Source organism: Vicia villosa, linkage group LG1, assembly GCF_029867415.1.
Source record: "Vicia villosa cultivar HV-30 ecotype Madison, WI linkage group LG1, Vvil1.0, whole genome shotgun sequence".
NCBI classification, from domain to species: domain Eukaryota; kingdom Viridiplantae; phylum Streptophyta; class Magnoliopsida; order Fabales; family Fabaceae; genus Vicia; species Vicia villosa.
Window position 1 is genome coordinate 232,265,801 of NC_081180.1, and position 12,402 is coordinate 232,278,202.

General features: G+C 34.9%; 1 protein-coding gene across 1 annotated transcript; it reads left to right on the forward strand.

The window, feature by feature from the left end:
- Positions 1-5,233: 5,233 nt before the first annotated feature.
- LOC131644956 (probable hexosyltransferase MUCI70) lies at positions 5,234-11,782 on the forward strand. The gene is made up of 9 exons (XM_058915587.1): positions 5,234-5,800; positions 6,591-6,812; positions 7,015-7,228; positions 7,404-7,513; positions 7,591-7,790; positions 8,182-8,285; positions 10,610-10,797; positions 10,886-11,085; positions 11,298-11,782. Exons 1-9 carry the CDS (start codon positions 5,569-5,571, stop codon positions 11,526-11,528), a joined length of 1,701 nt encoding a protein of 566 aa, XP_058771570.1. The 5' UTR covers positions 5,234-5,568; the 3' UTR covers positions 11,529-11,782.
- Positions 11,783-12,402: the final 620 nt, after the last annotated feature.

Genomic DNA, 12,402 nt, shown 5'->3' on the forward strand with positions numbered 1-12,402 from the left:
AGACAACAATTTCAAGTTTAAAAATGTATGGTTGACTGAACTAGGTTTTAATGATTTTTTATTGGTCAATAGAAAAAGGTGCTAATAACAACATTGTGGATAGGCTCGAAGCGTGTGAAAAATCATGATGAAATTGAGTAAAAACAATTGTCCTAAGTTGAGAAGAGAGATCCATAAGACTCGTATTAAGATTGAACAGGTTCATCAACATTTTAATCAAAGGAATATTAATTATTTTACAGCTCCCCGAAAGCGCACAAAATCTCTTCTTGTTAAAGATGATTTATATCAGTAACAAAAAGCAAAGGCACACTAGTATAAAGATGGAAATCTGAATACCCGATTTTATAATGCTGCAACAACTTCCAAAAACAAAGTTAATACTATAAGATCTTTAATATATTTGAATGGGGAAGTGAGTTCTTCGAATGTTGGTATGTGTAAAATTATGAAAGATTATGTTTTGGAAATTTTCCAAAAAGTTTCAAGTTCACGAGAGCAAGTTCTTCAGGCTTTGAGGTCTACCATCTCCAAAGAAGATAACGATATATTGACGGACACGTTTGCTATTGAGGAGTTTTAGGAGGCCATTTTTTCTATGCAGGCAGACAAGTGTCTAGATATGGATGGTTTTAATCAGGGTTTCCATCAACATTTCTGGGAGACTTGTGGTCCAAAGATTTTTAGTTCTTGTTGTTCGTGGCTGAATTATGGTGTTTTCCTAGCTAGTCTTAATAAAACTAATATTTCTTTAATTCCGAAAGGAGAAGTTCAGAATTCCATGAAGTGGAAACTGGTTGCACTTTGTAATGTGTTATACAAAGTGATATCTAAAGTTCTAGCTAATTGACTTAAAAAAGTTCTAGATAAATGCATCTCTGAAAATCAATCGGCTTTTGTACCAGGTAGATCTATTCTTGACAATGCAATGACAGCTATTCAAGTGGTTCATTATATGAAGGCTAAAACGAGAGGTAAAGTTAGTGATGTTTCTCTTAAACTTGATATCAGCAAAGCTTATGAATGAATTGATTGAGATTATCTAAGGGATGTTTTATTGAAGACGAAGTTTAATAAAAAATGGATAGGATGGATCATGCTATGTGTGGAAATTGTGGGCTACTATATGATTTTGAATGGCAATAAGGTAGGACCCATTGTTCCAAGACGCGGTTTAAGAAAAGGTGACCCCTTGTCTCTGTATCTCTTTATTCTTTGTTCTGAAGGACTCTCGACTCTCATTAAGCAAAGTTTGTAAGCATGCTCCAATCACATCTCATATTTTGTTTGCTGGTGATTGTTTCCTTTTATTTCGACCTGAGGTGAATGAAGCAGATGTCTTTAAAAATATTCTTGCCATTTATAAAGAAGCATCAAACAATCCACTAATTTACAAAAGTCAAAAATATTTTGTAGCATAAATTTCACAAGCAATGTAAATGGAGAGATAACTAATATCCTGAGGGTTCAACATGTGAGGGAAAATGTGTATTTTCATGATGTCAAAACATTGTGAACTTGACTAAATTTATGTGGAAACAAAGGAATCAAGTGGATGCATTAAGGAAAGGCAATTTTGGCAAAATTCAGTCAACAGGTCGACGCACCAGCACTACAGGTCGACCTATTGGTGGACTTGAGAAAAATTCCATGTTGAGGCAGAATGCGTCAACGCATTGCCTGTTCAGGTCGACGCATGGCACTTTGAGGAAATCTCGAGTATGCGCACGCCGACCCTACAGGTCGACGCATGGAATTTTGGGGAAATCTCGGGTATGCGCACGTCGACCCTACAGGTCGACGCATGTGTCACGTTTACTCCAAAAACAAGTGCAGAATTGCAACAGGTCGACCTACACAGATGGACAGGTCGACCTATCGCTAAAATTACTGGTTTTTTTGCTGATTTTAAGTGGCCAATGAAAAGGGTGTGGTATATATTGTCTTTGATCATTCTCAAGCAAAATAACAAGAAACATGAAAGATATACTCAAGCTTCTTCTCATCTTCAACCTTTCGCTTATTGATCGAAAATCACACATAATAATCTTTTTCGATCGGAGTAAGGAACGTGCGTTGATAAGGTTCGACGGTAGACTATTGTCTTGTTCGAGTGAAGATTGTTGAGGGTGTTTCTTGTATAAAACCTTAGGGTTTTTCCTTCTACATCAAGGGTTTGATTTGAAGGTTTTTGACAATCGCTTCGCTTTGGGTTCGATTCAGCCGAGCATAAGGAATTGAGGGATTGCAGATTCGCTAATCAAATTTGCTACAACCGGAGGATTGAAAAAGGAAGGATCGGGGTCTTGATCGGTGAAGATCATTGACATTGACTTGGTTCTACTTGAATCAAGGGGAGGAAAGAATTGTATTCAATTTTACTGCATGTGTGTGGTTGGTGATTGGTAAACTCTTTCCTTGTTAAAAATTTTGCAATCAAATAAAACTTTCCTAATTTCATTTGAAATTAGGGGCAGGGGTACTCCTACGAGGACGATAGAGGAACTGCCTTAACAAATCTCGTGTTCTTTATCGTCTTTAGTTTTATCTTTTCAATATTCGTTTTCGGAAAAAATTCATAGTTGAGCAAAAATTGAAGCTTGGTGAAAATTGCTCACCAAGTGTTCGATAAAAGTACACACTCAATTTTTGTTTAATTTGAGTTAAACAGTTCATTGCGAGTAAGACTCTTTTAAGTGTGTATGCTAGCCAATTGATAATTTCGTTAAAGCGGGTAATTAAAATTCATAGTTTTCATCCGTTTCGGTTATTGCACATATCCGGTCCCCGATAACTTGATCGTTCAAGACGATAGGTTTGATTCTGGGGAATCACGTTTCAAAAGCTAAATTTTTCTTAAGTCGGAAAAAGGTGGTCTATTCACCCCCTCTAGACCATCCCTATCGTCTAACACAACAAGTTTTAGGAACAGGTAAGTATCTTGGTCTTCCGTCCATGATTGGAAGAAGTAGAAAAGTCGTGTTTCAGTTTATAAAGAAAAGAGTATGGAATAAGATTAATTCTTGGAGTAGCAAGTGTATTTCTCAAACGGGAAGGAAGACTCTTATTAACGTTTTTCTTCAATCTATTCTTTCTTATTTCATGAGCATATTTTTACTGCCTTCATCATTAAGTGACAAAATTGAGAAAAATAATGAACTCCTTTTGGTGGGGGTTTAACAAGGTTCAAGCAAAGGGTATTCATTGATCGTCTTGGGATCGTTTGTCTATGCATAAGAATGCTGGAGGTATGGGGTTCCAAAACCTAAGCGTCTTCAACTATGCTATGTTGGGTAAACAAGCTTGGAAGTTTATGACAAGTCTATGTAATATGATCACTCGGTTATTCTAAGCAAAATATTTTCCTGATTATGATTTTATTGAGTCATCTATTTGACATAAGCCCAGTTATGTGTGGCATAGTATTTGGAACTCTAAGTTTATTATGAGAGGAGGTTATAGGTGGAACATCAGATCGAAAGATTCTATTCCAGTTTGGGGGTCATAATTAGTTAAATATTCTAGTAATAGAGAACTTAAAGCTCTTTGAGTTGATGGTTTGGTTTTTTATGGGAAGTAATGGAATAAAAATTTGATACATACTCTTGTTGGAGTAGAAGAAGCAGTAGAAATGATTAAAATTCCTTTATGAGAAGCTGTTTGGGTTGGCAAAAGAGCGTGGAAGTTTGAAAAAATTTTGTGTACTCGGTTCATAGTGCCTATCGCTATTGTATAGAAAAGGCTATTGATACATCTCATCTCAAGGTTCAGGGGAATTGTGTGCCTACAAGAAAACATTTGATAGATAAAGGAATTCAATGTCAGAACTATTATGAAGTTTGTGGAGAAGGTTTAGAAGATGATAAGCACCTTTTCTTTAACTGTCCTAGAAGCATTGGGTGATGGGAGCTTGTTGGGTTATGACCTATAATTCAACAGATGGTGACCGCTAATATTTCTTTCACATATATAATTTTCTCTCTTTTCCAAGTCCTAACTCAAGACAAGTAGACCTTGTTTTCGCTCATTATTTAGAGCAATTGGACGGGGTAGAAATAATTATATTTGGGATCACATTGAAAATTATGTAGAAACGATATGTGATTGTGTCTTACTTGCTTATCGGATGGAGAAATGCTCAACAACTCCAATCAAGAAATTCTTATCAATATGAAAATTCTTTGAACAACTCTGGGAGTAAACCTACAACAGGTCGTCTCAAATGTAATATATATGCTTCATTCTCTACGGTTTATAACAAGGTAGAAATAGGTGTATGTGTTTGAGATGAGGAGGGGTAGTTTATGGTAGCTCGAACAGAGTGTGTGTCACCTATTACCCAAACAATAAAAAGTGTAGCAATTAATGTGAATAGCCAACAACTGAATATTAGAGAGTTTGACGAGATCATAAAAAAATGCAAACACTCATTAACCCGTTATTTTATGAACTCTCATGTTATGTTTTTTAGGAGACAAATTAATGAAGTTACACATGCTACAATGGTGGCTCAATCTAATTTTCAAATGGCTCAATCTAATTTTCAAATTTTTATGATATTCCAACATGTATTTAATAATTTCTTTTTAATAATACGAATTAAAAAAATTTCCATCAAAACAAAATAATACATTTATTTTTTAAAATATAATTTTTTTTATCAAAACAAAATATAGAAGTTTAAAGTTATACACATACGATGTGTCAAAAGTTAATTCACACAATTTCAATACGTTAAAAACCAAAATATATAACACACTAAAAGTTATTTAAAAAGAGATTAATTGATATACATTTTCAGTGTAAAAAATTTTACATCATCATTGCATCACTATTTAAATAAATTACTTTAATAACAATTAAAATAAAAATCAAATAATTTTAAGAGTTAAAATTTACTTACAATGTATTTCAATTAAAATCTTAAAAAAACTAATTTCAAATTTATTCACCATATATTTTTTAATTAAAAAAAAGATTTACATACATGAACATGGACGGCATGAATAATAATTAACTGTTGAAAAAAAAGTACCAGTATTAATAAATGACCATATCTTAAAACTTATTACAGTAAGATATGCCAAATGTACATTAACGAGTTACATTATAATTAATAACACCATGTATTTCTCTGTCTTGTCACGCTTTTTTTAATTTAATTTAATCTAATATATCACTGTCCGAAAATACGATTTTTTTTTAATTTTTTCTTATAAATATATTTTCTTTTCTTTTCTTCTCTTCTCCGAGATCAACAACAACAACACCACCACTGCTCAGTTTTCAAACTCAGCAAAACATTCATATTTTTTCTGATCCCTAATTTCCCTTCTCTGCTAAAACCCTAATTTCATTCATCCCAAATCGATTCTCCGATTCTTCAATTCTTCAATTTTTCAATTTTCGTTGTTGAGTTGAAAAAGTTGAAAGCTAGTGTGGCATTGGTGTAGTGGAAATTTGGATAGTGGTGGATTTGATTGGTGAAGTGTGTTGAGGAGTTTGAAATGAGGGATTTTGTGTGGGGGCAATGAGAGGGAGGTATGATCGTGAGGTTTTAGAGAGAAGATGAGTGGTGGTTCATTGGGGATTCGTTCTGCTAGTTATGGATCTTTGGAGAAGCAATTGCAGAATGGATTGTCGCCTATTCAAACGGGGAGGAAACAGGTTAAGATGGTTAAGGAGAAAGAGAGATTGTTTCATTGGATCTGTAAATTTGCTGGCAGGAAGAAGGTGGGAATGCTGTTTTTGTGTGTTATATCTGCTGCTGTTTTCGTCTGGGTCTTGTACGTTGGAAAAGGTTTCGTCTTTTCCTTCACTTTCTATTATATTTTGGTTGTTATCTGATTTTTTTTGATTGTTTTGTAGTTTGTGTAGTCTAGTGGCTTTTTAGCTTTTAGGTGGTTTATCACTTTAGAAATTCTTTGTATGGGTTATGTCGTTTTTATATATTTTTTGGTTTTCATAACTATCAGTATCCGGCCCACTGGATCGTCTAATTTGGTTCGGGGTTAGTTTTGACATCAAGTGGTTCTGGATTAATGTGATTACTTAATAGATGTATTGGTGAATTTAGGAGTGTTTTGTTGGGGGAGATAGTTTTTTGTGATTCATGTATTGTTGTCGATTGTGGATCACGGAAAGCTGTGGTTTGTTTGAATTCTGATGTGCAATGGTGCTATAGATGTTATTTGTAGATTGTGGGACAAGAGTGATTGGTTATGACTTTGTTATGCTGTAGGTGCTATATCTAATGAGACTGGATTTGTGTGATTCCAACTTTTGATTGATGTGATTACTTATTAGATTTATCCTTTAACTATCGAATTTAGGATTATAACTTGTTTATTTGTGATTCATGCATTGTTTGCAGAAAATAGCGTTTTTTATTTTGTGATTCATGCATTGTTGTCAATTGCGGATTGTAGAAAATAGCAGTTTGTTGAAATTATGATGGGCAACGGTGCTATAACTGTTATCTGCTCTTTACTAGCCAAGAGCAATCTGTTAAAATTTCTATAGCTGCTACTTAACACCATTGGATTCGTGTGATTTCAACATTTGATTTTTGTGGTATGGCTTGCTTTTAGGTGAAGATTCACAGGAGGGGAATGGTGTGCAAAACATCAGTGTGAATGAGAGTATGTCTATAAATGATTCTCCGTCTATCGTCTCCGCGGCAAAGGCCATTGCTAAAAATTTGCTGCTACCCCCAAGTTATTTTCTGGGTTATAATCTTCCTCCGGGGCATCCGTGTAATAGTTTTACACTCCCTCCACCACCAGCTGATAAAAAACGTACCGGGCCACGACGTAAGTTCTAGTGTTTTTTTTTACTACTTGATATCTCAGATGTATGTTACTTTGTTCTTAGTAATTCACAATAGTATCCTTCATCCTGATTGTTTCGTCAAATTTAGATAGCTCATGATAGCATGAAAGGCTTAGGCGATGCTTTGGATTACTTAATGTTATTGATATTGTTCCTTAACATATTGACATGTTCGCTTTTCAGCATGCCCGGTATGCTACCTTCCTGTGGATGAAGCCATCGGACTCATGCCAGAGTATCCCTCGCCGTCTCCAGTGCTTAAGAATTTAACATTTATCTATGAGGAAAATCTAAGCAGAGATGGAGAATTTGGTGGTTCGGACTTTGGTGGATATCCCACTTTGGCGCAAAGAAATGATTCTTTTGATATACGGGAGTCAATGTGTGTGCACTGCGGGTATGTGTTAGTTATTGTTAGATTATATATTTGCCTATCTAAATATCTTTGTGCGTTAGAGAATAGTCTTTACTGCTATAGTTTGTCTGTCTCAGTAATGTAGGATGTTTCTCCTCCCCTTTTGCTCACATCTGTTCATTCTGCATCTTCATTGATGCATATATACATCATTCAGATTTGTTAGAGGAATTAAACCTGGCCGCAACACAGGATTTGACATGGATGAAGATGACCTCCTTGATATGGAGCAATGCCGTGGCATAGTTGTCGCGTCAGCCGTATTTGGTCTGTATTTTGCTGTTTCTACTTTCATTGAATTGCTTAATCCTGTACTTTCCTGATGAATTAAATCTTTTGTGTAGGAAATTTTGATGAGATAAATGAGCCAAAAAACGTAAGCGAGCATTCAAAGAACACTGTATGCTTCCTTATGTTTGTAGATGAAGAAACAGAAAAGTATTTGACGAGTTCTGGCAGGCTGGGAACCAGCAAGAAGATTGGTTTGTGGAGAATTATTGTTGCACGTAATCTTCCTTATACAGATGCAAGACGTACAGGGAAGGTCTGGATTATATGTCAGCAAGCATTGTCATGATATTACTGTGAACTAGATATTAGCATACATGCTGTTATTAATATATGTTGCTGAGTTTTTTAATGATATGATCTTGTTGTCTCTCTGTAATCTACCTTGGAGTTTTCTTTAAGCCTTATCAACTGACCCTTAAACACGGAAAGGAAATGGAAAGGGGGAAAAAGACTTAGATCAATATACATAATATTGGCTAGATCCTCTGGTTTAGGCATTATGATGATTTTTTTTTAATTCAAAATATATACTTTTAGCTTTTAAGTATGAATTGGAATAGCAAAGTATCACTTGCTTTTTTTACTGTTCACCATGTTGTACTTTACTACTTCTATGTACTTGTAACTTACTATTTTTTCCACAGATTCCAAAGCTTCTACTGCATAGAATGGCTCCAAATGCCCGCTACTCTATATGGCTTGATGGAAAGCTTGAGCTTGTTGTTGATCCATATCAGATTCTTGAAAGGTATATATTAATGTTGCTCATGTGAAAATTATGGTCCCGTTTCACTCTTTCATTTGTATATCCTCTGATATGAGCTTCAACTTTCTGTTTAACTCTACTGGAAATTGATACCATGCACTATTATAAGTTATAAGAGTTCTCCAATAGAAGTTTGACCTCTGCCTATAATGTTGTTTTATTTCATTTCATTTTTCAATTTAGAATAACTAGTTTCGATTGATGAGAAAATTCAAAATACCCACTTGAAATACTAACTAGAATGGTGCTATTTACTACCTCAGATGCATCAGATGTCAAACTTTTTATATGCTTGTAGTATATGTCTCTTAGTTTTACCAAATACCAAGAATGGTTATTTGCTATGAAGCACCGATACTTCAAAATCCCTGTCGTATCGTATCCGATACGCTCCGATACGCCGATACGCTCCGATACGCTGCCGATACGTATCGAAGGAGTATCGGAATTTTTTAAAAAAATAAAAAAATAAAAAAAAATCCGATACGGCTGCGATACGCTTCCGATACGTCCCGATACGTGATCTTCAATTTTTTTTGCAGATTTTATTTTTTTAATGACTCTTCGTTTATTTTTTTATTTTTTAATAGTCATTATTTATTTCCCTACTTAATTCTTTCCTAATATTTATATTCCAATAATTTTTTAAATCAATTTTTAATATCTTATTTAATTAAATTCATCATTATTCATCATTAGTTGGGACTTCCTATTAGGCATATTAGGCAATAGTTGCACGTTAAGATAAAAGTAATAGGCAATAACTATTAATAATAACTATGCTAAGTTTTCAATGCCAATAATATTGATCATTAGTGACTATTATTAGTGACTATTTATATGACTAACATTTTCCAACATTGATACTATACCAATATCTTAGATTTAATATTTTTTAGTAATATAGTTATGTATTGAAAGTTCTATTATGAGAGTGGTTTTGTTAGACTATAATTTAACTAAATATTTTATTTTAATCTTTATATGCGTATCTTAAACGTATCGTATCTTGTATTATTCAATTAGTAACGTATCGCCGTATCGGATACGTATCGTATCCGATACTCGTATCGTGTCCGTGCTTCATTGGTTATTTGAGTATTCTTCATTCAGTTTCACAATTGTTCTATCTGTATTGTCTAATCTTCGTGATAGCCTAGAATTAAAAATGAAGAAAGAACTAAGCTTCTAGGCTTCGAGTGTTAACAGACTCCAGGGTAATGGGGTATAAAACAGTAGAATTGAGTTTAATTTTTTTGTCCTCTTTCATTCATAGATGAAATGAATGAATTGCCATGTGACTCTTCATTAATACAGTAATGGTAACAATTTTAAAATCTTACTACCGAAATTGAAAAATCTAGAAGCAAATCTAAACGGAATCAAAATGACTTCTTGGTGGTTGGAACCTACGGCAGCTGGCAGAATAGCAATGTATCCCTTTTGCTCATGTCACATGTAATCCTTCATCCACCGAGGGCTTAAGTGAGCTTAGTGGTCCATTCTCATTTGTTGAGCTTTCTCCTTAGACATCTTTATGATTCTTTCTGTCAATATTATAATAGACTTCTTATTATGGGCAGTTATGGGAAGTGATCTTAGTTATGTGTAGCAGTTATGGGTTATGTGTAGCAGTTATGGGTTATGTGTAGCACTTATGTGTTACTGTTTTAAGAATAAATATAGAAAGGAAAAGAGAAAGTAGTTACATGTGTAATACACCTTATTCTTGTCCGATTTTCATTTAATCCCCCAACAGCATTCAAAGAACAGTTGCTCAATTGAGCTCGTAATAAACTACACTTGAGTCATTTACTCATTTATCGTCTTCCTAATCTTCCAGATACTAACTTATCCATTTAGACCCGAATGTAGAATTCCTCTCTGGGCTGACATAGCCGTGATTTCGTAAGAGTAGAAGCCCTGGCTTGGATACATGCTGCAGATAAGAATTGATTAGAAACCTTGATCTCACTTGCTCTTACTGTAAATTAGAATAATTAAGTATCTTCATGTCAATTGTGATGTTAGTCAGCTTTCCTCAACATTGATACTCATCATCAGGAGCTAGCATAAATGAAATTATCAATCATCACCTTTAAAGAACTTTCTTAGATCCATATTTTCTAGGATGATAGAGCTGATGTTTCTGATATACATAAACGTGTAATGCCTGCAGCTTCATGTGTTGCTTCATCTTTTAACTTTTCATATGCCTATATATGCTGACTTTGTAATAGCTTTTTTTTTGCTCTGCCTGGATAGAAACATATTTTGGCTTCTAAATTAATCTTATCCTCAACTAGGTTTTTGTGGAGGACCAATGCAACTTTTGCAATATCCAAGCATTATAGACGCTTTGATGTATTTGTTGAGGCCGAAGCAAATAAAGCTGCTGCAAAGTATGATAATGCCTCCATTGACTTCCAGATCGATTTTTACAAAAACGAGGGACTGACTCCGTATTCGGAGGCCAAACTTCCTCTTATAAGTGGTAGGTTAAATTTTGTTTCTTTCTGGGATAAGATTCATCTAGTTAAACTTTGACTATTTTTCTCAACCTTGATAATGCTCATTCGCAGATGTTCCTGAAGGATGTGTAATAATACGAGAGCATATTCCTATTAGCAACCTCTTTACTTGTCTTTGGTTCGGGGAAGTTGACCGATTTACTTCTAGGGACCAGATTAGTTTCTCAACTGTCCGGGACAAATTTTTGTCGCGGGTGGATTTTCATTTTCACATGTTCTTGGATTGCGAAAGACGCAACTTCGTAGTTCAGGTAATTGTTTTATTTTGTTTGTATAAAATATCTCGGATGCGACAGTTCTGTCTTTGCAGAGAGACTTTTGTAGCCTTTTGGCTTATGAGAAGTGAGAATCCATATGCATCTGATTGATCTTTAATATCTGATTTTGCACCATTCTCTTGGATCGTCTCTAACTATAAGATTCTCTTACATAGCTGTAATCCAATCTTATTTTGTGCTTACAGAAATACCATAGGGGTGTATTAGGGCGGCTATCTGCGCCAGTGGTTGTTGCTCTCAACCCTCCACCGCCACTCTTGTCTCCCCCTCCTCCACTGCATATGCTTGAAAATACACAAGAAAAAGTTATTCCAATAACTAGGAGAGGCCCTGGAAGGCGCGGAAAAGATAAAAGACCGGGTTCTAGGCGCCACCGCAAAGTTGCGGCCGGAAATAGAGACATTGAAGCAAATTAAAAGTTTTGTTTTGGGTGATTATATCATAAATTTTTGTTGTTGTTTTTTCTTTTGGTATTCTACCTGCGAAAATCATTCATTGCTGAGCTGAGGGAAAATGTGGAAGTAGAAGATGAATGTTGTATTGTTTCCACACGGACACTCTTATTCTTTATACTTTGTGCAATTGTCAAACGTTGTTGATTTTTTTGTTGTATATATATAATATAAAGTAAAATTTCAATAATTATCATAATGGTTGCTATTTATGACCATTCCAAGCATGTATTTCGTGGTTCCATTTTTAGAAGGAAAGGTATAGCTGTCACAATTTTACTCCAGTATAAAATATATTGATAATGATGTGTTCCCTCTTTTTGTTTGATTATTGATGATGTGAAAAACTAGTGTTGGTAATTTGACGACGTATGAGTATGAGCATTACGGTATAACCATAGCAAAGTTGAAGTTAACGAAGTTAGATAGAAGTTAGATAGGTGTAATTTGTAAAAATGAATGGAAAAATACATGTCTCGGTACATGAGCGAACTTATATAGGATGAGCGGCTAAAAGCACTTTTGTTTGGATTGATGTAGAATGTGAGAGAACGTCTGATCAAATTCAACGACTGAAGATGAGTGAATGGTTTGGATTCAACGACTGATGATGAGTGAATGGTTTGGATCTGGTGTGTGGTCTTTTGGAGAGGGACTTCCTAATCACCTCCATTCATGCATGGGTATTTTGGATTGAGCCTTTGGCATTGGGTCGATTTTGATCGGTCGTCTGGTCGAGGCCGATCCCAGAAAATCCCCCTAAGTCCTTTGTGATGGAAATTCTGAGACCGACTTCAATGTAATCGGGCAGATACCTATCCTGGAGTCAGGACTGGAG

What these genes read in the sequence shown, in the direction of transcription:
- LOC131644956 (XM_058915587.1), top strand. Translation starts at nt 5,569, where the DNA reads ATGAGTGGTGGTTCATTGGGGATTCGTTCTGCTAGTTATGGATCTTTG. An exon ending in TCAATGTGTGTGCACTGCGG is followed by an intron (nt 7,229 to 7,403) that starts GTATGTGTTAGT and finishes TACATCATTCAG; the next exon opens with ATTTGTTAGAGGAATTAAAC. An exon ending in CAAACTTCCTCTTATAAGTG is followed by an intron (nt 10,798 to 10,885) that starts GTAGGTTAAATT and finishes GCTCATTCGCAG; the next exon opens with ATGTTCCTGAAGGATGTGTA.